The sequence below is a fragment of the Salvia miltiorrhiza genome, chromosome 7 (genome assembly GCF_028751815.1).
Source record: "Salvia miltiorrhiza cultivar Shanhuang (shh) chromosome 7, IMPLAD_Smil_shh, whole genome shotgun sequence".
Taxonomy (NCBI): Eukaryota; Viridiplantae; Streptophyta; class Magnoliopsida; order Lamiales; family Lamiaceae; genus Salvia; species Salvia miltiorrhiza.
The window spans coordinates 20,299,254-20,324,315 of NC_080393.1; the positions used below are offsets into that span (position 1 = coordinate 20,299,254).

The window sequence follows — 25,062 nt, forward strand, 5'->3', positions numbered from 1 at the left end:
AAAATATAAAAAATGTGTTATAAAATGTAAAATTTAAATAAATACAAATATGAAATAAAAATATAAAAAATCAAAGGGCACTCTAGTCTTTTAAGTTAAAAAGGGTTGTTTAACTTATGTTTCATAAGGAGGGGCTATATAACTTATGTTTTTATGAAAAAAGGCTAAAAGTGATAATTCCCACTTCTTTGTTACTATATGTCTGAAATCAAAACATTTCATTTCATTTTAGACATTTTAATATTGAATACAAAATTAATATTTCTTTTTAACTAAAATAAATATTTAAATTAATTTTAAACAAAATATTTATAAATTTAATTGAACATTAACACGTTGTAAAATCACTTTTGATTCGAGTTTGTTCTTAGTAAGATAACTTTTTAAATTAAACAAATAAAGTTAAAAAGAAGATTAGAATAAAAAAAAATATTTTTAACCCTATTTTTTCTATTACAATTTTATTAATCTTTCTAATACTTTTTTCCAATTGATTATTATCGAATTATCATGCTAAAAATAAAATATTTTTTTTAAATCATATTTATAATTTATAAATATTTTGGATGTAAGTGATTTTTCATCCCAAACTCAATGGGTAGTCCACTAGTAAGTGCTAAAATCACGTTCAGTATTTTTCATCCAAAATAGATGTTATATCATCTGACGTATGTAAATTCTCCGATACAATTTTCATTTTTCAGAAGCAATATATCAAGAGCATTTCTTTTACGATACACGAATCCATGTTTACTGTCAAAAAACAAGCTTATTTATTTCCGATTCTAAGACCGGTAATCAACTCAATTCTTTCAAATTGTTTCTCATGAATGTCAATAAATTCCAAATACGAAAAACACATTTTTGGAAATTGATGAAATATCAATACAGCCCCCATCTCTTCACCCTCACAATTCCATCAAAATTTTCATCATCAGTGGTGCACGCACAGTGCACACAAACTCCTCACTTTCCATTTCCATTCTCAGGAAGCACTTGCAGAGCTGATCTTGGGAGTGCCTATTCCATCCAAATACACAAATTTAGTTACATTACATTACATGTTGAGAATAATTAGAGAGAGAGAGAGAGAGGCTGACCTCGTTGTTGCCCTGCTTGCTACATTCACTCGAGATCTGTAGCTTCTTCTTCAACATCTTGGTGAGCTTTCTCAAGCTTTCCTCCTCCAAACTACGCTTCATTATCTTTTGCGGGATTACTAATTCGATGTTCTCTTTGTTGTCTGAAAATCCAGTCATCGATGCCTTATTTCCTATTTCTACAGAAGCTTCATGAAGAGGAACACCAGATGGCGGCTGCTTGCTTGGGGAATTAGCAACGCCTTCTTCTTCACCCCTTTTTTCACTTTCAGGAATGCCCAGATTATCAGAATCAACTTCTTGTTGCAGTGTCAGCTTGCCTAAGCTCACATTCAAGCCTTGTTCATCCACTGTAAAATCACCCATGCAACATTATTCATTTAAGATGGTTATATGCTCACGGCCTAATTGAAGCTCTAAACAGAAAAACAAATTTATACCTTTACTTTCAAAGTCACCGGCCTCATCAATCTCAATATTTACTTCTTTTGAGTTCTCAACTGTAACTTCAACTTCACATGTGGGGACATCACCAATCTCAGTATTTACTTCTTTTGAGCTCTCAACTGTAACTTCAATTTCACATGTGGGGACATCAAAAGGCCCTGCATCAAAGTTTTCATTTTAATAAGTAAACAGAGTAGTAAATAAACTGTTCAGCCAAAGACATTACAAATCAAGAATCTGATGAAAACATACCTTCACTCTGTTGAACTTCATCGCTCACATTTACTGGCACTATCGCATCTTCTTCACCAGGATATTCTGTGTTATCACATATCTCTTCCGATTGAACTTCCACCGCAAAATCCGTGGACGTTTCTTCTTCACGAGTACTCCCCAATTCTGTTCCTCCCATGGTCATATCCTCCTTTTCAGCTGAAACAACTTCAGATTCTTCTTTATTCTCATCCACATTTTCAATTGCATCAACACCTTAGAAATTTACAAATTAGACAGTAATCATTATACAACAAACAAGCATATGAAATAATTAAAACATTTCAGTACATATATCCTTGAGAAAATAATGTACCAGGAATTCCTGAGATTTCATTCCTGTCTTCCAGGCTCTCTTTCTGATTCACCTCCTGATCTTCACAATCTTTAGCAAATAACTCATTATTAGAAAGCTCAGATCCTTCACTCTTCACACTGTTCGACATCTGCACACTTTTCACGGCCAACCTTACTGATCGTCGTGTGCTGTACATTTTCTTCTCAGTCTCCTCAGCTCTTCTTCTTCGGCTAGCAACCCCCACTGCAGCAGGGGTCATCAAAGAATCCTTCTTCTGTTCCTCTACGCATTCCTTCAACTGGGAATCCATTTTCAGACAAGCTGAGGCCATCTGAACCTTCCTTCTACTAGCCTGCGCAACCACTGCTGGAGTTTCCATAGCATCGACCTGTGATTCATTAGAGGCTTTGGCAGCAGTTCTTCGAGTAGTACGCCGAGTTGTAGTCATGATTGAGGTGAGAGCTTCTACGTCATCTTTCACGACATTTCTCCGACGTGTACTCCTGCCACCAGTTGGAGGCACGTATGGAGATGTTACCTCCGAGCCATCCGGTAGCTCAATTGATGATTGCGCACTTTCTGATTGAGAAAGCTGCATAAATTCTTCAATTCCTTCAACCTGCAAATCATAAATCAGAATAATTTCTCGAGCAACCAAGTCTGCATAAGAGCAGAATACAGAAATAGCAGAACTGATTAAATTTCTCAAATTCCCATAGATCTTTGAGAAGAAGTTCAGTAGAAAGTATGCAGCTCAAATAACATACTTAAATGTATATATTCACTAATTAAGCAATCAAATAAAACCTTTCAAAATATGAAGCTCATTGTCAATCAAAAATGTATTCGAAGAAGTTCAGTAGAATAAGCTCAAATAAAATACCTAAATGTATATATTCACTAAGTTAAAAATTTCTCAAGTTCACATATATCTTCTCATAAAATCCTCAGCACTACCACATTATACAAATGAATTAACTGAGCAAACAATTAAAATCTGCCAAATAAACAAATAGAGCATTTGACGAACTAGAGTAAAACGAACATGATTTCAGCCAGATCTATTCATAAATGAAACTAATTCAGAAACAAAATTAAAATCAAAATTGCTGGCCGCAAATAAATCATGCCACCCAGCTGGACTAAAACAATCCACACATTCCTGACAAATCTGTGATAGTTGTCGACGATTCTAACCGAATGATAAGAGTAGAAGAAGAAAAAAAAATAGGTCTTGCCGTTACGATACTTAAGTGACAAACGGACTTACGATCTCGAGAGCTTTGAGAGCGTCAGCCATGGCGGCATTTGTCATGTTGGCTGGAATTTTATTCTTCTTGCAGAAGGCCTGCAATTCTCTTCTTGGTAGGCTGTGGAAATCCATTGCTTCAAAGTAGAAATTCCGGCAGGTGGGAAGTGTGAATGAAGGCGGCAATGAATGAGGAAAAGGAGCTGCTATGCCTATATATATATAGTGTGCGGTGGGGTAAGATACATGTAGGGTTGCAATTGTTGTCAAAGATGACCGTTGGGGGTTTTGAATTTTGAATTTTGGGGGCAGTAGCCGCGGCGTATTTTATTTTTATCTTTTTAATTACTTTATTAATTAAAAATCTCATTCCTATAAATGTGCATCAGTGTCATAATTATTACATGTGTGTAGTTATACATATCGATCAAACGAAATATATTTGATTGTGACGTTAATAAAATACTGATGTAATGTAACAAAATTAATAAGGATTAGTTACTAGACATTATTATTATTACTGGTGTTGACGTTTCTCTTCGAACTAATATTAGATCCAAATGCAATTGATGGCTGCATAAAATTTTATTATTTTAGAAAAATATTAATTAAAAAGATTAATTGTCTGTAAATTCAGGAAGTTTCATTTATTTCGAATGTTTCCCACAACTTTTTAATTTTGCATAGTAATCTATCGCATGTAAATTTCTTCTTATTGACTTATTGTTATCGCGGTGACAAAATCTAGCCAAATAATGTGATGATTAAGTATTATTGGAGCTCCATTTCTTGTAGGGTCTTTAAAAAGAAGAAATTTGGCTGAATTTTGTCACCGCGGAAACATTAAGAAGAAAATTACATGTGGCGAATTACTATGCAAAATTAAAAAAAATCGTGAAAAACATCCGAAAAATATGAAACTTCGTAAATTTACATGCAATTAATCATAATTAGAATATGATTTATTGAATATAAATGTAATGAGGTATGAATTCAATAAATTAATTTGAATTTGATTGCTTAGAAAAAACCACAGTATAAAAAAAAAGAAAAAAAAAACTAAACTAGATACGTTGAATGTTGCATATTAATGAAAGAAAATAAAATTAAAGAATTTTAAAATCATACACCCTATAATTTTTTGTTCTAGTTTGAGAATGCCACACACGAGCTTTTGAGTGTTGCGATTCAACAGGAATATATTATAAATTTATATTTTACTAAGTTATCTTAGTGATCATTATATATATATATATATATATATATATATATATTATTATTATCTTAGTGATCATTATAGTTTTAGAACTTAGCAGATCATTTATTTATGATGTTGATGGGACCATAAAATTATATAAGTGTCTTCTAAAAAATTATTATCTTATTAATTTACTAAAATTATTAATTTTTATATTGGGCCCAAATCAAGATTGAATAAAATTATTATCTTAGAGAAATTATTAATTTATCGAATATTAATTTACGGAGGTTCTACTTTATATTTATAATCTATAGTACTAGTGTGTAACCCGTCGAAATTCGACGGGAATTATTTGATGTTCTAGTTTATAAATAAAAAGTACACTTATCTTTAATAATATATTTATAAATGATGAATATTATTTAATAAATAAGTGTTAATATGACATAGGTCTATGTTATATATCAAACTAAAATGAAAAATAAATTAAGGAGGACTTTCATCCTTAACATGACTTAGCGAAATGTATATTCGAAAAAATTATTTGCCACCCAATACTATTTGCCAGCCATACCGGCGATCCGCGGATACCCGCCACTCGTCGGGTATTCGACACCCGCTACCTGTCGGATATTCACCACCCACTACCCATCGGATACCCACCGAGACTTGAGAGGTAGAGGCGTTGCTGCTTCTCGGCGTCGATATCCTGCAATCAACCACCCAACAAATAAATCACCACGAAAATATAGCAAACTTTAGAGAAAATTTCAACTTCTTGTACACTACTATTTGCCACGCATACCCGCGACCCACGGATACCCACCACCCGTCTAGTATCCACCAACCCACTACCCTTCAGATACCCATCACCCGTTACCCGTCGGATACCCGCCGGGGCTTGAGAGGTTCTTAAGTCATAACTCATACTAATTTAAGATAGGAATATTAAATAACAACATATTAACGAACTAAAAAAGAAGTGAAAATAATATAGAGCAATGTGAAAATATAATAAATGTTCGATTTTGGGTTCGAGGAGTTGTCACTTTCCCACTTATTGTTGTATATCCTTTTTCCAAAATAACATGGAATAATTATAAGAATGACATTTTATCTGGCAGAACTAATTATGAGATAGATGCATGATATAAATTGAAATTTTACTATTTTTTGGGCAATCCATAACTTATCGAACACTGCAATTTTATAATTATGAAATTACAATATAATTTAATTGATGTATCAAAAGAATTTTTCCCTTTATAAAACATAATAATTTAGATATCCAACTATCCTTACTCTTAGATTTTGCACATTCTGATTTGAAGTAACAATCTTCAATATTTGCAAAGTTAAAATCCATAGTTCTAAAAAGAAAAACATTAGAAACCAAAACCGTGTTGATAAATATATGTATTTTCAAAATAAAATACCTTAGACTAATATAGCAGGTATCCTATTCGACGTGTCCCGTCTTGCTCACATTTATCTAATCTAATTAACTAAATAATCATTTGAATATTTGAATAATGGAGGCGTCAGATAAAGATATTAAAATTATAGGCAATGTTTGATGTAGAGGGCTAGATAATTCAATATTATTTATGAATGGATTTGTATTATAGGAATGTTTGATAGCTGATACAAATTATGCTAGAAAGGAATACATGTTTGTTTGATAGATTAGAAAATATGTGTAATATCTTAGAATTCTGTTTGATAACAGATATAGTATTTCAAATCGTGAAATTACGCTAATGCCCACATCCAATTTACATATTATAAAAAATGCCCTTTGTTTTTTTGGGGAGGAGGAACTCGAACTACTGCTGCAAAAATCTCCACAAATCTTTCCACTCCCGTGCAGCAGAAAGCCTGAAACTTAAAGAAGCCAAATGAGCTATTGGCCAAAAAAAATGCAGAGGAAGATCTAATTTAATTCACAATTTGTAGCATAGCTAATTCAAAAACATGTGAGATATCCAGTTTTGATAGCTGAAATCCAGAAATTGAGAAAATCCGCACCCACTACAACGGATATCTTAAAATATCTTAGAATCATCTAATTTACATACTCGATGTCTACCAACCACAACAATGTTCTGAAAATATCCATCGCTCACATAAGATGTAAAACTGCACCCACATAATCAATCCCACTGTCAAATTTCAGAAATCCACACACAAAATTCCAGAAATCCCCAAGCAAAAAATTGAAGTTAAAAATGCCACTACAGCAACAATTCTTCGAAATGGATGAATAATTTCAAGAAGATGTAAAACTGAACTAAAAAATGGATAGCTTGCCCAAATCTAATGCGAATATAGATAGATGACCATTCACTAAGGTAAATGTGAAATGGAGACATAGCAGTACATTCCAAAAGTAAAAGTAGAAGCATCCACTATCAATCTAATCCAATTTATCAAAATCTCTATGTACCAGAGACAAATAAATGAAAAATATGAACTTTGAGAGATTGACTATGCTTACTTCTCTCTTCAAACTCTCCTCTCTTGTGTTGTAAGCGCCGTTGGTCTGTATATTATCTGTAATCAACTCAAACAGACACGATTAATTCATAGTGTACATCTATTAGATAGACTCAGGGTATACGTATTGAGTGCATCAAAACAGAAACAACTTAACATTATTATTCTATTTTATTCACCTAGGGTTGCATCACAAATTCACAATCAAATATATACTCCAAATTTTATTCCCAGAAATTTTAACATTTATACCTAGAGTTCCATGAGTAAATTGCCACTCACCAAACTAATAATATAAGCTATCTGAATTGAAACTGGTGCAGAACGTACAACTAATATGTTACAACAGAAAACTTCTCATATCTCAATACAGAACACAGCCATCAGCCAACAAAAGAAAGCTTTCAAGAAAATCACAAGAAATCTAACAGAACACTTAAACCGGCAAAATAGGGAAGTAAAGCAATCCCTTACTCCCTCATAGAGTTAATTCACTAAATCTAAACCAAAAATCTGGAAAATAGAAATAAAAAGGTGAATCACAGAAACACAACAAAAGAAGAAGAAGGGTACCTTGCAATTGCTTGTAAAAACACGATGAGGTAAAATATTAGATTTTTGGTGCCGCAATATGGAGAAATAAAAAGAGAAATTATAAACAGAACTTATTTAAAAACAAAGAAAACTTAAGCAATGAACAAATATAAATAAACGCAGCAATACCTTGCGTTGGCTGTAAAAAAAATTGCGACCAATTTCTGAATGATTCGTGTAATTTATAGCTAAAAATCTAGGTTATGAGTTTCCATTGTTAAAATTCTTTCCAAAATAACAATAATTCTATATTTAAAATAGTCAAACATTTAATACTTACCATGTGGGGAAGGGCGGCGATTTGTTACTGTTCTACCAGAGCTAGAGGGAGTCGAAGCAGCGGCGGCCATGGCTGCCGTGGTCGCCGGAAATCGCAAAGAGGCGGTGAGGATTTGGGGATCTAGGGTTTCTTTGGGAGAGATGAGGGAGATTAGGGGCTGAGAGATGGAGATGGGTCGAGACAGAAGCCGTGGCCGTGGCTCGCCGGCAGAAGCTTTCACCGGAGTTTAGGGGCGGCGGCGATAGGGTGGCTGTCGTGATCGCCGGAAATCGCAAAAAGACGGTGAGTATTTGGGGATCTACGGTTTCTTTGGGAGCAATAAGGGAGATTAGGGTATCATTTAATGGCGATTTCGGTGAAAGCTTACCATGTCACAGGAGGTGGCAGCAGCGGTAATGGCGATTTCTAGCCAGACGGCCGAGTGGCGGCCGGCGAAGCGAAGCAGACAGAGGCGATTGCGGCCTTCCCGTACGCAACATTCATTGAAATATCTCACTTGTCGATATTCACACGAAGAACGGGCCATCGGCGACGGGGGAAAGAATGAATTTGGGGACGAAATTGAGGCTTGAGCAGCAGATCGCGGCGGTGGGAGAGGCAGATCGCAGCGGTGGGGTAATGGGGAAGGAGGGTCGGGTGGTCCAGCGAAGCAGATCGCGGCGGTGGAAGGGAGAGCCGATGTGCAGAAAAGACAACGAAGGGAGAATCTATCGCAGCGGTGGGCGAAGGTGGAAGGAGAGCCGGGTGGTCCGGCGAAGCAAATCGCGGCGGTGGGAGGGGCAGATCGAGCGATTGGGGAATGGAGAGCCGGTGGGGGTGGGGAATGGAGAGCGGAGGCAGAAAAGATTGCGAAGGGGAAATCGAATTTGGGAATTAGGAGTGATAAATTATTTCGTTAGTGTTTTAAAGATTAAATAATAAAATATTATGTGGAATTATATTGCCACGTCAGCGATAGAGAATTGAGCTAAAGGCTCTAGAATTGTAGGGATTTTAAACCTTGAATTCTTAGATATGCCACGTAGGACCCCAGATTAAGGAGAGCGCAGGAATCCTTAATCGTATTATATATTGATAACCTCTATCAAATATTCATTTCGTCAACGAAAAATATGGCACTTTTAATTTGTTATTTTTGACATCCATAAAAAATATGGCACTTTCATTTTTAGAACATAACCAACTTCTATCCTTACAAGTACTTCTTATTTACCAAAAAAAACATCTCAAATTTAATCTCAACCATGCATCTCAACATTTTCTCCACTGCATAAAAGTCATCACCAATTTTATTACCAAAGTGCTATACTTTTGGTCGACAGAGGGATTAATATTGTGAGGACCACAAAATTTTATTATTTTAAAGAGATAAAAATTAATAATTTATTAATTAAAACATATATTTTGTATTGGAGTAACGGCCTGTAAATTCTCAAACTTTCCACTTTCTCATTTTCCACTCACACTTCAAATTCTACACATAAATACCTAAACTTTATTGATTATATGTTTTTACACTCAACGGTGAATCACCTCAAACCACATTTGACATGGCAATATAATTTTTGACGTGACACATACGTGTCTTGAAATAGTTAAACGACGTCTCCCTCAAATCTCTCTCTACATGAAAATTATTCTTTCCTAAGGTTGTGCAAGCATGAAATCTCTGCAGATGTGAAAACGTCTCACACGAAGAAGAACTCAAGGCGACGATACTATTGTTGTCGTTGACGAGCAGTAATTGTATGAATGGAGACATGTGTGTGTCATGTCAAAAGCTGATTCTGCACCATGTAAAGGGAGATTTGAGAACGACGTTTAATTATTTAAGACATATGTGCACCATGTCAAAATTATATTGTCATGTCAAATGTGGTTTGGGAGTAATTCGTCTTCGGGTGCAAAATCAGATGATTAACAAAATTGAGGTATTTATATGCGAAATTTAAAGTATGAGTGCAAAATAAGAAAGTGGGTAAAATTTTGGAAATTTATAGACAATTATTCATTTTATATTTAACGATATTAAATTTAATAACATAGAAAGTTAAACAAACTTAAATTCAATATAATAACACATAGATTCAACAAACTTTACATAAAAAATTGTTTAGTATCATGCAATTTTGGCGTGGACTTGCGTTTGGTTTGAGATATAAGTGAGATATAAGGAAGGGATAAGTTACATTTACCACTTTATACATCGTTTGTTTTTATATATGAAAAAATTCGGGCGGGTTGTATAATTTTTCGGACAGCTCTTTATTCCTTGAAAATGGATAATTTTATACCTAATAAAAAATAATATAGTTTTATACCACCTTATAAAGAGTGTATAAATATATTATTCTTCAAATCAAACAAGAAAAGTGGTCCCTCTTTTAAGTGATAAATTTATATATCATTATATTATCCCTCTATTTAGAGGGATAAAAAGCAAACACACCACCCTAAATGTTTAAAAAGAGACAATATCCGTCCGTAGTTAAATTCGTACGAAAGGGTGACGGGGTTTCGAAGAATTTAAGTGAAGCACGTACTGAAGACGTTTGTGAACTTAACACAATAGTTAGGGTGTGTTTGTTTTTTATCCCTCTAAATGGAGAGATAATATAATGAGGTATAAACTTATCACTTAAAGTGAGGACCACATTTGTCATATCTTATTTGATTTGAAGGATAATATATTTATCCATGGTATAAAATTATACCACCCTCTTTTAGGTATAAAATTATCTTTTTCCCAAGAGATAAGGGGCTGTTCGAAAAATTATACAATATGTTCGAATTTTTTTATACATCAAAACAAACGAAGTATAAGGCGATAAATGTAGTTTATCCCTCATTTATACCTCAAAGCAAACACACCTTAAAGTTAATAATCTTCATTACCACGATAAAATGGATGTGAAACATCTATTATCCTAGTCAAATGAAACATGTTTAAAAATCCTCAGACAAAATTGTTGGTATAATAATTAAAAATTCATTTGAGAATTAATATCAAAGGAAGTAATAATAGCGACGAAAACACTTTATAATTTTGTTGCAGGTCGAGAATGTTATGCCAAAGCTTTTGAGAGCGTAAAGTTAGAGATACAATCTATATATATATAAAAGTAAAATAAACTCTATCCTACGTGGCGTAATAGAATCACTCCATTCTAATTTTCCTCAATTCTCATTCATTCTTATTTATTTATATATTTCTAATCAATTTTTACATTATAGCAAAATAAATCCTATCCTACGTGGCATCGTATAATCACTTCATTCTAATTTTCCTCAATTCTCATTCATTCTTATTTATTTATACATTTCTAATCAACTTTTACATTTAAAATTATTAAATAATCATATAAATTTATAGATAAATTCTATATATACTATTAAATAATCGTATAAAACTATTAGATAAAGTCTGTATTATTAAATAATTGTATACAACTATTAGATAAATCCAATACATCCATTTAATTATAAATCCTACATATCCATTTCATTATCGGAACCCAGCCAAATTAAAACACATTAGCACTTCGAGGGTCCATTCGTCTGTTTTCAAACGCCTAAAATCCCTCCAAACCTTATACCAACTTTTCTTATATATATAAACACAATGACCAACAAGAACTCATCATGCCTCACAATCCACCTTTTTTTCACCCGAAAAATTTAACTTAATAAAATGATGACATCCAGAATAGAAATAATTATACCCAGTTAATTGAGATTGTTCCAAGTTTGACTAAAACTTAAATAAAGTATACCAATAAATTAATCCACGAAAAGCAATCAATTCAAATGTCGATTCATTTTTTAGAAAAGATATTCTTCAACTAAATGTTATAAATAAATAAAATACATGTCTATGCCCAATCTATATATATATATATATATATATATATATATATATAATAGCAAATAAATCCTATACTACGTGGCCGTATAATCACTCTATTTTAATTTTCTTCAATTTTCATTCATTCTTATTTTTTTCTAAATTTTTAATCAATTTCCATATATAGAAAAGATTTATATTTGTATTTTATTTTATTATATAATATTAGTTTAAGTTTATCGCATCATACTCACAAATTAATATGTATATATATAATACGTTTATATATAGATGTATTTACTTAAATAATTAACTATATATATGTATGATTGAATATGATTTCAAATTTGACGATGTTGTTTAAAGTTTGAGACGAGATTATTCTCATAACTTAATTATAGTTTCACAAATTCTAGACAAAATGATACTCACAAGTAAGTTATAATCTTCAAGCTCCATACAAGATGATGCTCAAAATTCAGATGTGGTATTTCAAACTCCAAAGAATATAGTTTTCAAAATTTTGACGTTCAAATGTCATATGTGGTCTTTAGAGCTTAATATGATTATCTGGTCTTATTAGGTCCATATGAGATGATACTCAGATGATATATGTTTAATTAAATTATTTCTTATCCGTCAAATTTAAAAAAATTGAACAAACTTAATACTCCCTCCGTCCGCCAAACATCTTCCTAAGAGAGGATGACACAGGTTTTAATAAAAGTTAGTTATGTATTTGATAAGTGGAAAATGGGTCCCACAAAAAGTGAAATTATAAGAGTGATAGTTAGTGAAAGTGGAGAACGAGTCCCACAAAAAGTGAAATTGTAAGAAATTAGTGAAATTGTTTCCAAAAATAGGTTAGAAAAATATTTTGGGGACGAACCAAAATAGAAAAAAAAAGGGAAAACGTTTGAGGGACTGAGAGAGTAAATATTATCGATATACGATTAACAGCAGATGCGACACATCAATCGTACATCATATCATACTTTATATTTACATGTATTTTTTTTTCTAAAATCTTCAATCCCACATCAACTTTTTATAAACTTCATCAAATGAATATATATATATATATATATATATATATATATATATATATATATATATATATATATATATATATATTTCTATTATCACAACCTACATTTAATTGGCGAACGTGATTAAGATTAATATTATTTCAAATATTGTATTACTAATTTAATTTGATCATATCAAATTAATTAAAGAAATAATTTATATATAAACTATTTCATATGTTATAGTAATAAAAATAACATAAAATAATTATAAATGATGACCTAAAATAATTCCCGTCGAATTTCGACGGGCTAGACGCTAGTTCATTTTAATTGCTAAATTATTCTATTTATCGTTGTAATTTAGGAGATTATTGATTTAGTGTTCAGAACCACATAATTATACAAGGATCTTATGAGAAATTATTATTTTATTAATTTATCAAAAATATTACTTTCTCGGTCCCATTACAAATGTCTCACTTTTCATAATGGGATGTACCATTACGAATGTCTCATTCCTTTTTTGACAATATATTTTCTCTCTCTATATCTAATATTTAAATAATTTTCACCAACCCACTTTATCTATTTTCTACACATTACTTAATCTCTGTGTCCAAAAGTAATGAGACATTTATAATGGAACGAGAGAGTAATTTACATAATGGCCAAATTCGGAACAATAGATTTTTTTTAGCTTTGGGCCTATTTTTAAACTAATAAATTAATAAATATTAATTTCAAACTCTGGGCTTTTTTTACGAACTTTGAAAGTTCTCAAAAAATACACGAACTTTAACTCATTTTATTTTTTTCCATGAATTTTAAAAATTGTCAAAAAATATACGAACTTTAGTTCTTTTTATTTTTTTCCCACGAAATATATCATTGTAAAAAAATAATTTAAATAATTTTCTTATAATTAACAATATTTTTTGGATATTCTTTTATGTTGTTATAAAAAAATGATCCAAAAATGAACTTTGTTTATTGTTAATGTTATATATGCTTGCATGTGAAGAAGTATATCAGCATGCATACACCGGTTGTAGGCTAATATTCCCATGCATAAGTACTTTTGGGGCTGTCATGGGATTGGTTGGTGATTGTTATCATCAACTCTTTTACTGCCGTCTGATTGCATCTGAGAGATATACTATCATGCTAGTATATAGTTAGCTTTCTTCCTAAGTTTTGCGGTTGGTTGTTTTTCATCTTCATTCTGAGATATGTGAGAAGAAAAACACGAGAAGAAAACAGTTGAGAGATAGGTGTTAAGCGTAGCTATTCTTTTGAGCTCGAAACACCATTGTTGTAACTGTGATTGATCAATACAAGCGATTATTTGTCTGCCGTGGATGTAGGCCAATTCTTTGGCTGAACCACGTAAAATCTCAGTGTCTGCATCTATTTTCTTTCGATCTTATTTTCTTCAATTGTGCGAGTGTTGTTGTGGTTCCAATTGTTTACAATTGGCGCCGTCTGTGGGAACCATTGATTGGGTGGAATCGATCTCGCGGCGGAAGAAGAATTACGTCGATTTTCTTGATCTGATTGGAAGGACTTTTCGCAAACATGAGTTCTGCAAAATTCGACGCAGAAAAGTTTAATGGCAAAAACGATTTTGCCTTATGGCAAATAAAGATGGAAGCTCTTCTGATCCAGCAGGGGCTTGATGAAGCTCTGTTGCCATCGAAGGAGAAGATCAAAGGGGAGGATCCAAGCAAAGAAGAAAAAATTCGACTAGATCAAATTGACAAGAAAGCACGAAGCTCAATCTTTCTTTGCTTGGGAGATAAGGTTCTAAGGGAGGTTTCAAAAGAAAAACCAGCCGCAGATGTTTGGGCCAAGTTGGAGTCACTTTACATGACCAAGTCCTTAGCCAACAGATTGTATATGAAGCAGCGGCTGTATTCCATGAGATTCACCGAAGAGAGAAGCCTTGATGAGCAACTGGATGAGTTCTGTAAGTCGGTTGATGACTTGGAGAACATAGATACTGAAATTCTTGATGAAAACAAAGCAATGCTGTTGTTGAATGCTCTGCCTAAGAGTTTTGAGCATATGAAGGATGCCATCGTTTTCGGCAGAGAATCCCCAATCTCACTTGATGAGGTACTTACTGCTCTGCGAGCAAAGGAATTGCAGAAACGAAGTGACACCAAACATGATACTGTGGCTGAAAGTTTACACATCAAGAAATCAAAGGGAAAGGGAAAGAAGTCCCAAGATGATACAAAGAAGAAAAACCAGTTGAAATGAAAGAAAAATAATGGGAAGGAGACCAGGAAATGTTTTGAGTGCCAAAAGCCAGGGCATCTCAAGAAAAATTGCTACATATGGAAGAAGAAAATGCAAGAGTTGAAGGGAAATCAGAATAATGCTGCTGACAATATTCAAGAAGAAGCCCAGGCAGAGGTACTTAATGTTGTTCAAGGAAAGGCAGAGAACTATTGGATTCTTGATTCTGCATGTACATTCCATATGTGCCCAAAGAAAGATTGGTTCATGGATCTTGAAATGAAAGAGTGTGGATCTGTGTTATTGGGTAATAATCAAGTATGTCATATAAAGGGTATTGGCAGCATAAAATTTAAGATGCATGATGGATCTATTAAGATTGTGTCTGAGGTCAGGTTTATTCCAGATCTCAAGAGAAATTTGATATCTCTTGGGACACTGGAATCTAAAGGATGCAGCTGGTCTTCCAACAATGGTGAACTCTATGTCAAAAAGGGCAGTAATATTGTTATGAAGGCAAAGAGGAAGCAAAGCCTGTATTATCTTGAAGCTCAAACTCTAACAGCACAAAGTGATGTCAATCATGAGGATGAATCTATGAAATGGCATATGAGACTGGGGCATGTAAGTGAAGGAGCTTTGAATGAACTATTGAAACAGAAGGTCATTTCTCATCCCACTCATTTCAAAGTTAGTCACTGTGAAACATGTCTACTTGGCAAGAGCACCAAACTGCCATATCCTAAAGGGAAACACACATCAGAAAATCCTTTAGATTATGCTCACGCTGATCTTTGGGGGCCCTCTAGTACACCAACCATGGGAGGAGCTAAGTATTTTTGAGCATTATTGATGATCACAGTAGGAAAGTGTGGGTGTTCTTACTAAAGCAAAAATCTGATGCTTTCCAACATTTCAAACAGTGGTGTGTAGAGATGGAGAATAAAAAAAGATTGACTCTCAAAGTTTTGAGAACTGATAATGGACTGGAATTTTTGTCCAAAGAGTTTGATGAATTCTGCAAAGCAAAGGGCATAAGAAGACACAGGACTGTTGCATCCAATCCACAACAAAATGGAGTTGTAGAAAGGATAAACAGAACCTTACTTGAAAAGATGAGATGTATGCTGATCTCATCTGGTTTACCAGAAAGGTTTTGGGGGGAAGCCCTTTCAACTGCAGCTTTTCTCATCAACAAGTGTCCATCATCTGCTATCAAATTTCAAATACCAGATGTGGTGTGGACAGGGCATACACCCCAGTACGCAGATGTCAAAGTATTTGGATGTCAGGCTTTTGCTCATGTGAAACAAAGCAAGCTTGCACCAAGAGCATATAGATGTGTTATGCTTGGATATCAACATAGTGTAAAAGGTTATAGATTATGGTGTACAGAAAAGGGGATTGAGAAGATAATCATAAGCAGAGATGTTATCTTCAAAGAAAGCATTATGCCATACAGAAAGGAATCAGTTGAGTCTGAGAAGGATGTTGAGAAGTCTAAGATTACAGAACTTGAGGTGGAGCCTATTTCATTTTCTGAAGATGAAGCAGATCAGGAGCCTCAACATGAATCAGAAGAAGAAGCTCAACATGACATCAATGGAGACACAAATGACTATCAACTGACCAGGGATAGAGTCAGAAGACATATCAAACCACCTGAGAGGTATGGTCATGCTGACCTTATAGCTTATGCTTTGTCTGTTGCTGAAAATTTGGAATATCAAGAACCAGCTTCATACAAGGAGGCCATGGAAAGTGCAGAGAAAGTTCATTGGATACAAGCAATGAAAGAAGAAATGGATTCAATTCACAAAAACAGTACATGGATAGTAGTTGACAGACCTAGACACCAGAAAACTGTGAAGTGTAAATGGATTTTTAAGAAAAATTTGAGCTTTTAAATGGAAAAGAAATCATCAGATATAAGGCCAGACTTGTTGCAAAAGGCTTTACACAAAGAGAAGGAGTGGATTTCAATGAGATATTTTCTCCAGTGGTGAAGCACTGCTCTATAAGGATACTTCTATCTCTAGTCACTCAGCAGAATATGTTCTTGGAACAGCTTCATGTGAAAACGGCTTTCCTAAATGGGAACCTTGTTGAAACCATTTATATGGAACAACCAGAGGGATTTTCATTACCAGGAGAAGAGGGTAAAGTATGTTTGCTCAAGAGGTCTTTGTATGGTCTGAAACAGAGTTCCAGACAGTGGTATATCAGATTTGATAACTTCATGATGAGATCAGGTTTTGTGAAGTCTAGGTATGATAGTTGTGTTTACTTTAAAAGGGAAGGGAAGAAGCCTGTGGTTTATCTCCTCTTGTATGTTGATGATATGTTGATAGCAAGTCAAAGTCTGAAATTCAGATTATTAAGGAAAAGCTAAAGGCAACTTTTGAGATGAAGGAGTTGGGTGAAGCTAGAAGGATCCTAGGCATGGATATAATAAGGAACAAGGAGACTGAGAAACTGATTTTGATGCAAGAGGATTATATAATGAAGGTCATTAAGAGATTCAAAATGAATGAATCAAGAAGTAGTGTGACACCTATGTCACAACAAGTCAAATTATCTGCATCTCAAAGTCTAGCCACTGATCAAGAAAGGAAGGAGATGGCTATGGTGCCATACTCTAATGCTGTTGGAAGCATTATGTACTTAATGATCTGTACTAGGCCCGACTTAGCATATGCAATTAGTGTTTTGAGCAGATATATGGTTCAACCTGGTAGGGCTCATTGGGAGGCACTGAAGGATGTTTTAAGGTATGCAAAAGGTACATCTGATGTTGGAGTGATTTCACAAGAAAAGAGAATTACAAAGGTAATCCTTTGATTGGTTTTGTGGATGCTGGCTACGCAGCAAATGTGGATTCAAGGAAATCTCAAACTGGATACATCTTTAATTTGTATGGAACAGCAGTATCTTGGAGGTCTCTTTTGCAGTCAGTTGTTGCCTTGTCTACTATTGAGGCCGAGTACATGGCCATGACAGAGGCAATCAAAGAAGGTGTTTGGCTCAGAGGGATCCTTGGAGATTTTGGTATACATCAGAAATTTGTTGAAATTCTTTGTGATAACCAAAGTGCACTTCATTTAGCTAAGCACCAGGTTTTTCACGAGAGGTCTAAGCATATTGATGTGAGATACCATTTCGTTCGAGATCTGGTGAATAAAGGTGTGATTCGGGTGTCTAAAGTTCCTACGGAGGAAAATGCAGCAGATTGTTTAACAAAACCTTTGCCGAAGGAGAAGTTCGAGTATTGTCTCGAACTTGTAAATGTCAGGTGATTTTTGGTTTTATGCAGGCAAGTAATAGCGAGACAAGCAAGCAAGGTGGAGATTGTTATATATGCTTGCATGTGAAGAAGTATATCAGCATGCATACACCGGTTGTAGGCTAATATTCCCATGCATAAGTACTTTTGGGGTTGTCATGGGATTGGTTGGTGATTGTTATCATCAACTCTTTTACTGTCGTCTGATTGCATCTGAGAGATATACTATCATGCTAGTATATAGTTAGCTTTCTTCCTAAGTTTTGCGGTTGGTTGTTTTTCATCTTCATTCTGAGATATGTGAGAAGAAAAACACGAGAAGAAAATAGTTGAGAGATAGGTGTTAAGCGTAGATATTCTTTTGAGCTCGAAACACCATTGTTGTAACTGTGATTGATCAATACAAGCGATTATTTGTCTGCCGTGGATGTAGGCCAATTCTTTGGCTGAACCACGTAAAATCTCAGTGTCTGCATCTATTTTCTTTCGATCTTATTTTCTTCAATTGTGCGAGTGTTGTTGTGGTTCCAGTTGTTTACAGTTAATTATAAAAAAATATTAAGATATTTTTTATAACAATATATTTCGTGGGAAAAAATAAAATGAGCTTAAAGTTCATGTATTTTTTGACAATTTTCAAAGCTCGTGGGAAAAAATAAAATGAGTCAAAATTCGTGTATGGGTGATTCTATTCATAGCCCCCATTTTACTCTTTATAGCCATTTATTTAATAAAATATTAAAATTATTTATATATATACTATTTTACCCCTATAAGCCCCAATTTAATTTACATGTTGTATACCTTTATCCATAGCCTTGAAAATTTAAGAAGAAAACGTAAGATTTAATTATAATTTCTTCTAAGCCTTGAATTACAAATTCTTCATGGCTTCAAGCCTTCAATTAGGAATACTCTTTATATGATGCGAATGAAAGGATAGAAGACATTTTGGAAAAGATAAGACATCATATCTTCTTTAGAAGGTCAAATAGCAATCTTGAAGGTTCACAATAGGCATTCAATTCCTAATTCAATTAATTCTCAAATAACGATCTTCAAGGTTTTCATCTAGGCAACAGTTGAAGGCCAGTTCCTCGTTATCAAATTATTGTGAAGGAATTTTGCAAATGACGGCTCCATGTCCTGCAACAACATTCAATTCCCCGCCAAAGTGGAAGATGGCGGCACCGCCGTCTGGAAAGACTGCTTATATGACAACCAACGCAACCTCCACCTCTGCCTCTACAAACCACGCTCCACCCCCGCTGCCACCCTCCCCCGTTCTCTACTTCTTCCACGACGGCGGTTTCTGCGTCGGCTCCAGAATCTAGCCCACCACCACACTTGCTGCCTCCGCCTGCTGGTCATGGTGGTAGCGCCGGAGTACAGGCTCCCCCCCGTCGTAGAGGATATGCTCAGTTCTCTCTTCAGATTTAGTGCTTAATCTGTGCAAATTAAATTGGGGGCTATAGGGCTAAAATAGTACATATATTAATAATTTTAATATTTTATTAAATAATGGGCTATAAAGAGTAAAATAGGATTATAAATAGAATCACCCTTTGTATACTTTTTGACAACTTTCAAAGTTTGTGGGAAAAATTAAAATAGACTCAATGTTTGTGTATTAGGTGCCAATAATCCATTAATTGATGTAAAGGGTAAAATAGTCTACATAATATATTTTTATTATTTCATTAAATGAGAGTATGAGACCTCCTTGGCAGCGAGTAAATTTCGTCAAGTAAATCTCAACGGCTCTCTTCCTCGAATTCCTCCACAAATTAGCCGTTGGCGCCTTTCCATTCGAAAAAGCCCTCTCAAAACCCTAAACACAAAATCAATCCAATATAAAAACCCCTCAATTGAACCAGATTTCATTCACCCAACAAGCAATTTAATCTCTGTCTGCTGAATCGAGAAAAATCCCTCACGATCTGTCATCTCAATTACATACATCTGTTATTGTTTTTTGTATAACTAATCCAATTTGAACTGTTATATACTGATTCTTCTTCTGCAGGCTGGAATTTGTGGTTGGATTAATTTCTGGGGAATTTGTTGTTTTTATATCTGATTGTTGAAGAAGCACGCACGTACACAAACACACTTGGTTATACCTGTACACATTTGTATTTGCCTATTACTGTTGTTATTTTTTTGAGCTAACACATGGAAACAGGAAACATGAACTCATCTTCCACACCAAACAAGAGTAAGTCGCAACTCCCGCTGCAAGAACAGCTCCTGCAAAGAAGAAATTCGAAGGAGAATGTATGCTATTTTCCGCTCTCGTTGCCCTAGTAACTATACGATTTACTATTCCGTAGAAATGCTTTCACAACTTTGAGAAATCTCGGCTGCATTCATTCATTTGTTGTTTTCAAAATTGTTTGTGTACCTGGAAGTTGGAAGCAATTCATTCTTTTTGTAAATGCTAATTTGTAGTCATGTTTAGGGTTAAAAAACTGTTTGGTTTGATCTTGAAATTGGGCATTGTTTGGGGGATTCGAATGTAGATGGCACTAATAAGTGAGTGTTTCTGCTTGCTTTGGTGCAGTTGGATCGCTTCATACCGAATAGGTCGGCAATGGATTTCGACTATGCTCATTACATGCTTACAGGTAAGGAAAACCCAACTGCAAGCTCCTCTCCATCCAGAGAAGCATACAGGAAGCAGCTTGCAGAAACCTTCAACATGAACAGAAGTCGGATTTTGGCTTTCAAGAACAAGCCACCAACCCCAGTAGAGGCAATTCCCAGTGATTTCTCATCAGCTGCTCACCAAGTCAAATCTGCCAAACCGCGTCGTCACATCCCCCAGGTTGGTGCTGATGGAGATCATATTATTGTACATGGGGTTTGATTATTAGGTTATATAACTTTGCAAGTTGGATTTCTTTGTGCAGACTTCTGAGAAGACACTGGATGCCCCTGATCTTATGGACGATTATTATTTGAATTTATTGGACTGGGGCAGCAGCAATGTTCTTTCCATCGCTCTTGGACACACTGTATATTTGTGGGATGCTCCTGATGGAGCTACCTCCGAACTCGTTACAATTGATGAAGAATGTGGCCCAATTACCAGTGTCAAATGGGCTCCTGATGGAAGGCATATTGCTGTTGGTCTCAACAACTCAGAAGTTCAGTTATGGGATTCCACCTCTAACAGAATGGTGAGTGCCTTTTGGTATTGGTCTTGTCTTTCAAGAAATCAAATATTTACTTTGTTGTGTAATGGTGCAACAGCTGAGAACCTTGAAAGGAGGGCACAGGTCGCGTGTAGGTGCCATGGACTGGAACAATCACATCCTAACAACCGGAGGTATGGACGGTCAGATCTTCAACAATGATGTGAGAGTGAGGGCACACATTGTTGAAACTTATACCGGACATGATCAAGAAGTTTGTGGGCTTAAGTGGTCGGCATCTGGGCAGCAGTTAGCTAGTGGTGGAAATGACAATGTCCTCCAAATCTGGGACAGGTCCATGGCAGCATCGAATGCTCCTACTCAGTGGCTTCACAGGCTCGAGGAGCATACCGCTGCTGTTAAAGCACTCGCGTGGTGTCCGTTCCAGAGCAACTTACTGGCCTCCGGTGGAGGCGCTGGAGATAGGTGCATCAAGTTCTGGAACACACACACCGGCTCGTGCTTGAACTCAGTGGACACCGGCTCACAGGTCTGTGCTCTTCTGTGGAACAAAAATGAGCGCGAACTGCTGAGTTCTCATGGTTTCACACACAATCAGCTCACTCTCTGGAAGTACCCATCAATGGTGAAGGTGGCTGAACTCACTGGGCATACCTCTCGAGTTCTTTATATGGCGCAGAGCCCAGATGGGTGCACTGTTGCATCTGCAGCAGGAGATGAGACTCTTCGATTTTGGAATGTTTTTGGGACACCTGAAGTTGCTACTAAGCCTGCACCAAAGACAAACTCAGTGCCTTTCGCTCACGTGAACCGCATTAGATGATTGGGTTGGCAGTGGATACATATCTGTTGTAAATGATTGTAACATATATATACATGCTTCTGCTTGCTGGCTAGTCACACATCGTGACAGTTAATATCAAGAATATATGAACTGCATCTTTTTATTTAAAAAAATGGTTGCTACACTTTTCTTTCGTTCTGTTTTGGGATCAGTTCTTTTTGGAACCTACCATTTTCACATCCCTCAAATCACTCAAAAGGCTTTTCACTGAAGACTGAAAAAGCAAGAGACTAATTTTGTACCAATTGGCATAATCACTACAGACACAAGACCAAGTGACTACGTAAATTGGCGCCTCATGTAAGTGTCCTCGTGCACGAATAAAGGATCTTGAGGAGGAAAATGAGGTTGCCCCATTGCAATGTGACTTTGAGGAGGAGGGACAGGTGCACCCCATGCATTCTTTGCTGAATTCAAGGTTAGATAGTAGATTAACCCCAGAATGACACTGGCAAGAGACAGCACAGCAGCTCCAGCGAAAACGCCAGGTTTTACAACATAACAGTAGTAGTTGGTGTAGTACAAGTTCTCTTCACCGTGCTCATCATTCAGAGCTGCGCCAGTTAGCAATAGAAGGAATGCTATGACAAATGTAAACCTGCACACACAATTACAAAGATTGACTATGTAAACGAACAAACAAAATTTGTAATATAGCTGAAGATTGGATTCTAATTTCCCCCAAACAATCCTGGTTGATATGTATATTCCAAGAACTATGGCGGTAAATGGTTTAGTTACCATGAAATGATAAAGCAGATCAGAGCTGTCGTCCAATTAGAATTTGACTGATGTGGGCCTTTTCTACAACAAACACATCGAGTTGCAACATTTATGATAATTTGAGCAATCATGAGAGCAACAGCCGCCGTTAAACCAAGGCCTAGGGCAGGACTTCTGGGATATATACATTCTTCAGGAGAGGGAAACTGGACCTGCCCACCCTACAAAACAAACAAATGGTCCAATTATACAGCTTGATTAACTAACAGAACTGAAGATTTCAAAAGAATGCTACCACAACTCATTTCTTGATACCAAAGATTAGTAACCTAAATCAAAATATAAACCAAACAACTTTGCTTGTCTGCGCGTTTTGTAATGAACTACGTCAAGCAAGGTACCTCAACAGTCAACAACTTTCGAGGCAGCATGTTACTTTCTAGCTCATTGAAAGATATACTTATACAAGATGCAATTGGAGAAAGTGGGACGACAGTCAACAACTAGTGTTCATCTGGTTCACAAATGTGTCAACTAGCCAACAAACACTTAAGGCTCACTGTGAAATCACAAGTAAACTCATGGCTCATATAATGGTGTGATTAAGCAATTAACTTATAGAAGGAACAAGGAGCAGCCCAATAAACAAGGAAAATATAATAACATGTAATGCTACACAAACACATCTATCATCATCCAACCAAAAGCACACAAACACAATCTTAATTAGCCAAAAGAAGAAATGAGAAATTTCATCCTCAAACATCCATTGCTAAATTGGTGCTTGCTTATTGCTAAAGTAGAACTTAGCTATATAAACCTAAACCCGGATGCTAGTGATACAATTCTCTACACCGAAAGAGGAATCCGAGTTTTTATTTTCGCCTTTCATTTCGTTTAGCCAGTACGCAACTGATTCATCTTCACCAAAAAAGGGGGAAAAAAGAGAAGCAAAACTAATAATCAAAATCGACAGCTACCTTAATCCGCTTAGCTTCCGCAGCAAAGCCTGTCGCAGCAGATAGCAGACCGAGAAATCCGACGACGCAGCATACTAGAATCACCTTTCTTCTCTCCACCTCCATTTTCGCTTTCTCTCTCTAATCACTTGCAGTTGCCACGGTAACCAAAAGCCGAAGACATTGAACCGACGAGATTTCCAGTTTGCGCCAAAGTGTGAAACTCAAGCAACTACTTATTATTGCTACTACTGTACTCCTATTTTATTAGTTTTAAATAATTAAAGATTTTTTTCACTCTCTCCTTTTAGTGGCTACAGGTTTTTGCTTTATTTTATTAACTCTATAATTGAATCATATAATAGTGGAATTTACAAAACCTAGTATATATTTCTACAATTTTATGTTTTTGTGTTATGAGATCCTTTATTTTTTAAAGTATAGTAAAACGCAATTATTTGAGATGGAATCTCCACTTTTTGTTTGAGATCCCCGAGTCTTCGATTTGTGGCACAGTTGCTTCAAAAATTTAGATTTTTCGCTTGGGTTAATACTAGTAACATAAAACTAGTAACCCTTGGGTTGCGTCGGTGCGTGATTTGAAACCTCCAAATTTGCTTGATTATAAATACATAAATAAATTAATACACCCTCTTTTGCCAATTTAATATGCGACAATTTTTCTTTTTATTTGAATGTTCATTTTAATAGGTCATTTTTTAATTAAAAAATTAATATATAATAAATAATTTCATATAATTTATTATTTACATTAAATATCATTATGGTCCACAAATATCATTTTTCTCGTTTAAAAAAATATCTCCATTTATCTCTTTTATTTTATTGATAAATACAGGGTTAATTGCATATAAATTATTTAACTTTCAACAAATTCTCATTTTGCATATTTATCCATTTTCTGACTAAATTTTGGGCATGAAACGATGTTATTTCCATCCAATTATACAATACAACGCCAGTTCTATTTTTTTACACGGTCATATTTATGACATGCAAGCATATTCATGCCAAGCGAAT

At 35.1% G+C, this 25,062-nt stretch overlaps 3 protein-coding genes and 1 long non-coding RNA gene across 4 annotated transcripts; 1 reads left to right on the plus strand and 3 right to left on the minus strand.

Moving 5' to 3' along the window:
- Nucleotides 1-749: 749 nt before the first annotated feature.
- On the minus strand, nucleotides 750-3,567 carry LOC130993286 (uncharacterized). The gene is made up of 6 exons (XM_057918120.1): nucleotides 3,389-3,567; nucleotides 2,137-2,737; nucleotides 1,800-2,036; nucleotides 1,541-1,705; nucleotides 1,101-1,450; nucleotides 750-1,020 (listed from the first exon to the last, which is right to left on the minus strand). The coding sequence occupies exons 1-6, from the start codon at nucleotides 3,500-3,502 to the stop codon at nucleotides 967-969; spliced, it is 1,521 nt and encodes a 506-aa protein (XP_057774103.1). The 5' UTR covers nucleotides 3,503-3,567; the 3' UTR covers nucleotides 750-966.
- Nucleotides 3,568-6,147: 2,580 nt separating this feature from the next.
- LOC130993287 (uncharacterized) lies at nucleotides 6,148-7,694 on the minus strand. The gene is made up of 3 exons (XR_009091616.1): nucleotides 7,638-7,694; nucleotides 7,066-7,121; nucleotides 6,148-6,446 (listed from the first exon to the last, which is right to left on the minus strand). It is a non-coding gene; the product is annotated as an uncharacterized LOC130993287 (long non-coding RNA).
- A 12,364-nt stretch (nucleotides 7,695-20,058) lies between these two features.
- On the plus strand, nucleotides 20,059-23,025 carry LOC130993288 (cell division cycle 20.2, cofactor of APC complex-like). The gene is made up of 4 exons (XM_057918121.1): nucleotides 20,059-20,614; nucleotides 20,901-21,164; nucleotides 21,250-21,519; nucleotides 21,593-23,025. Exons 1-4 carry the CDS (start codon nucleotides 20,513-20,515, stop codon nucleotides 22,316-22,318), a joined length of 1,362 nt encoding a protein of 453 aa, XP_057774104.1. The 5' UTR covers nucleotides 20,059-20,512; the 3' UTR covers nucleotides 22,319-23,025.
- Nucleotides 22,428-24,379, minus strand: LOC130993289 (protein MODIFYING WALL LIGNIN-1-like). Its single transcript, XM_057918123.1, has 3 exons — nucleotides 24,043-24,379; nucleotides 23,081-23,283; nucleotides 22,428-22,937 (listed from the first exon to the last, which is right to left on the minus strand). The coding sequence occupies exons 1-3, from the start codon at nucleotides 24,145-24,147 to the stop codon at nucleotides 22,619-22,621; spliced, it is 627 nt and encodes a 208-aa protein (XP_057774106.1). The 5' UTR covers nucleotides 24,148-24,379; the 3' UTR covers nucleotides 22,428-22,618.
- Nucleotides 24,380-25,062: the final 683 nt, after the last annotated feature.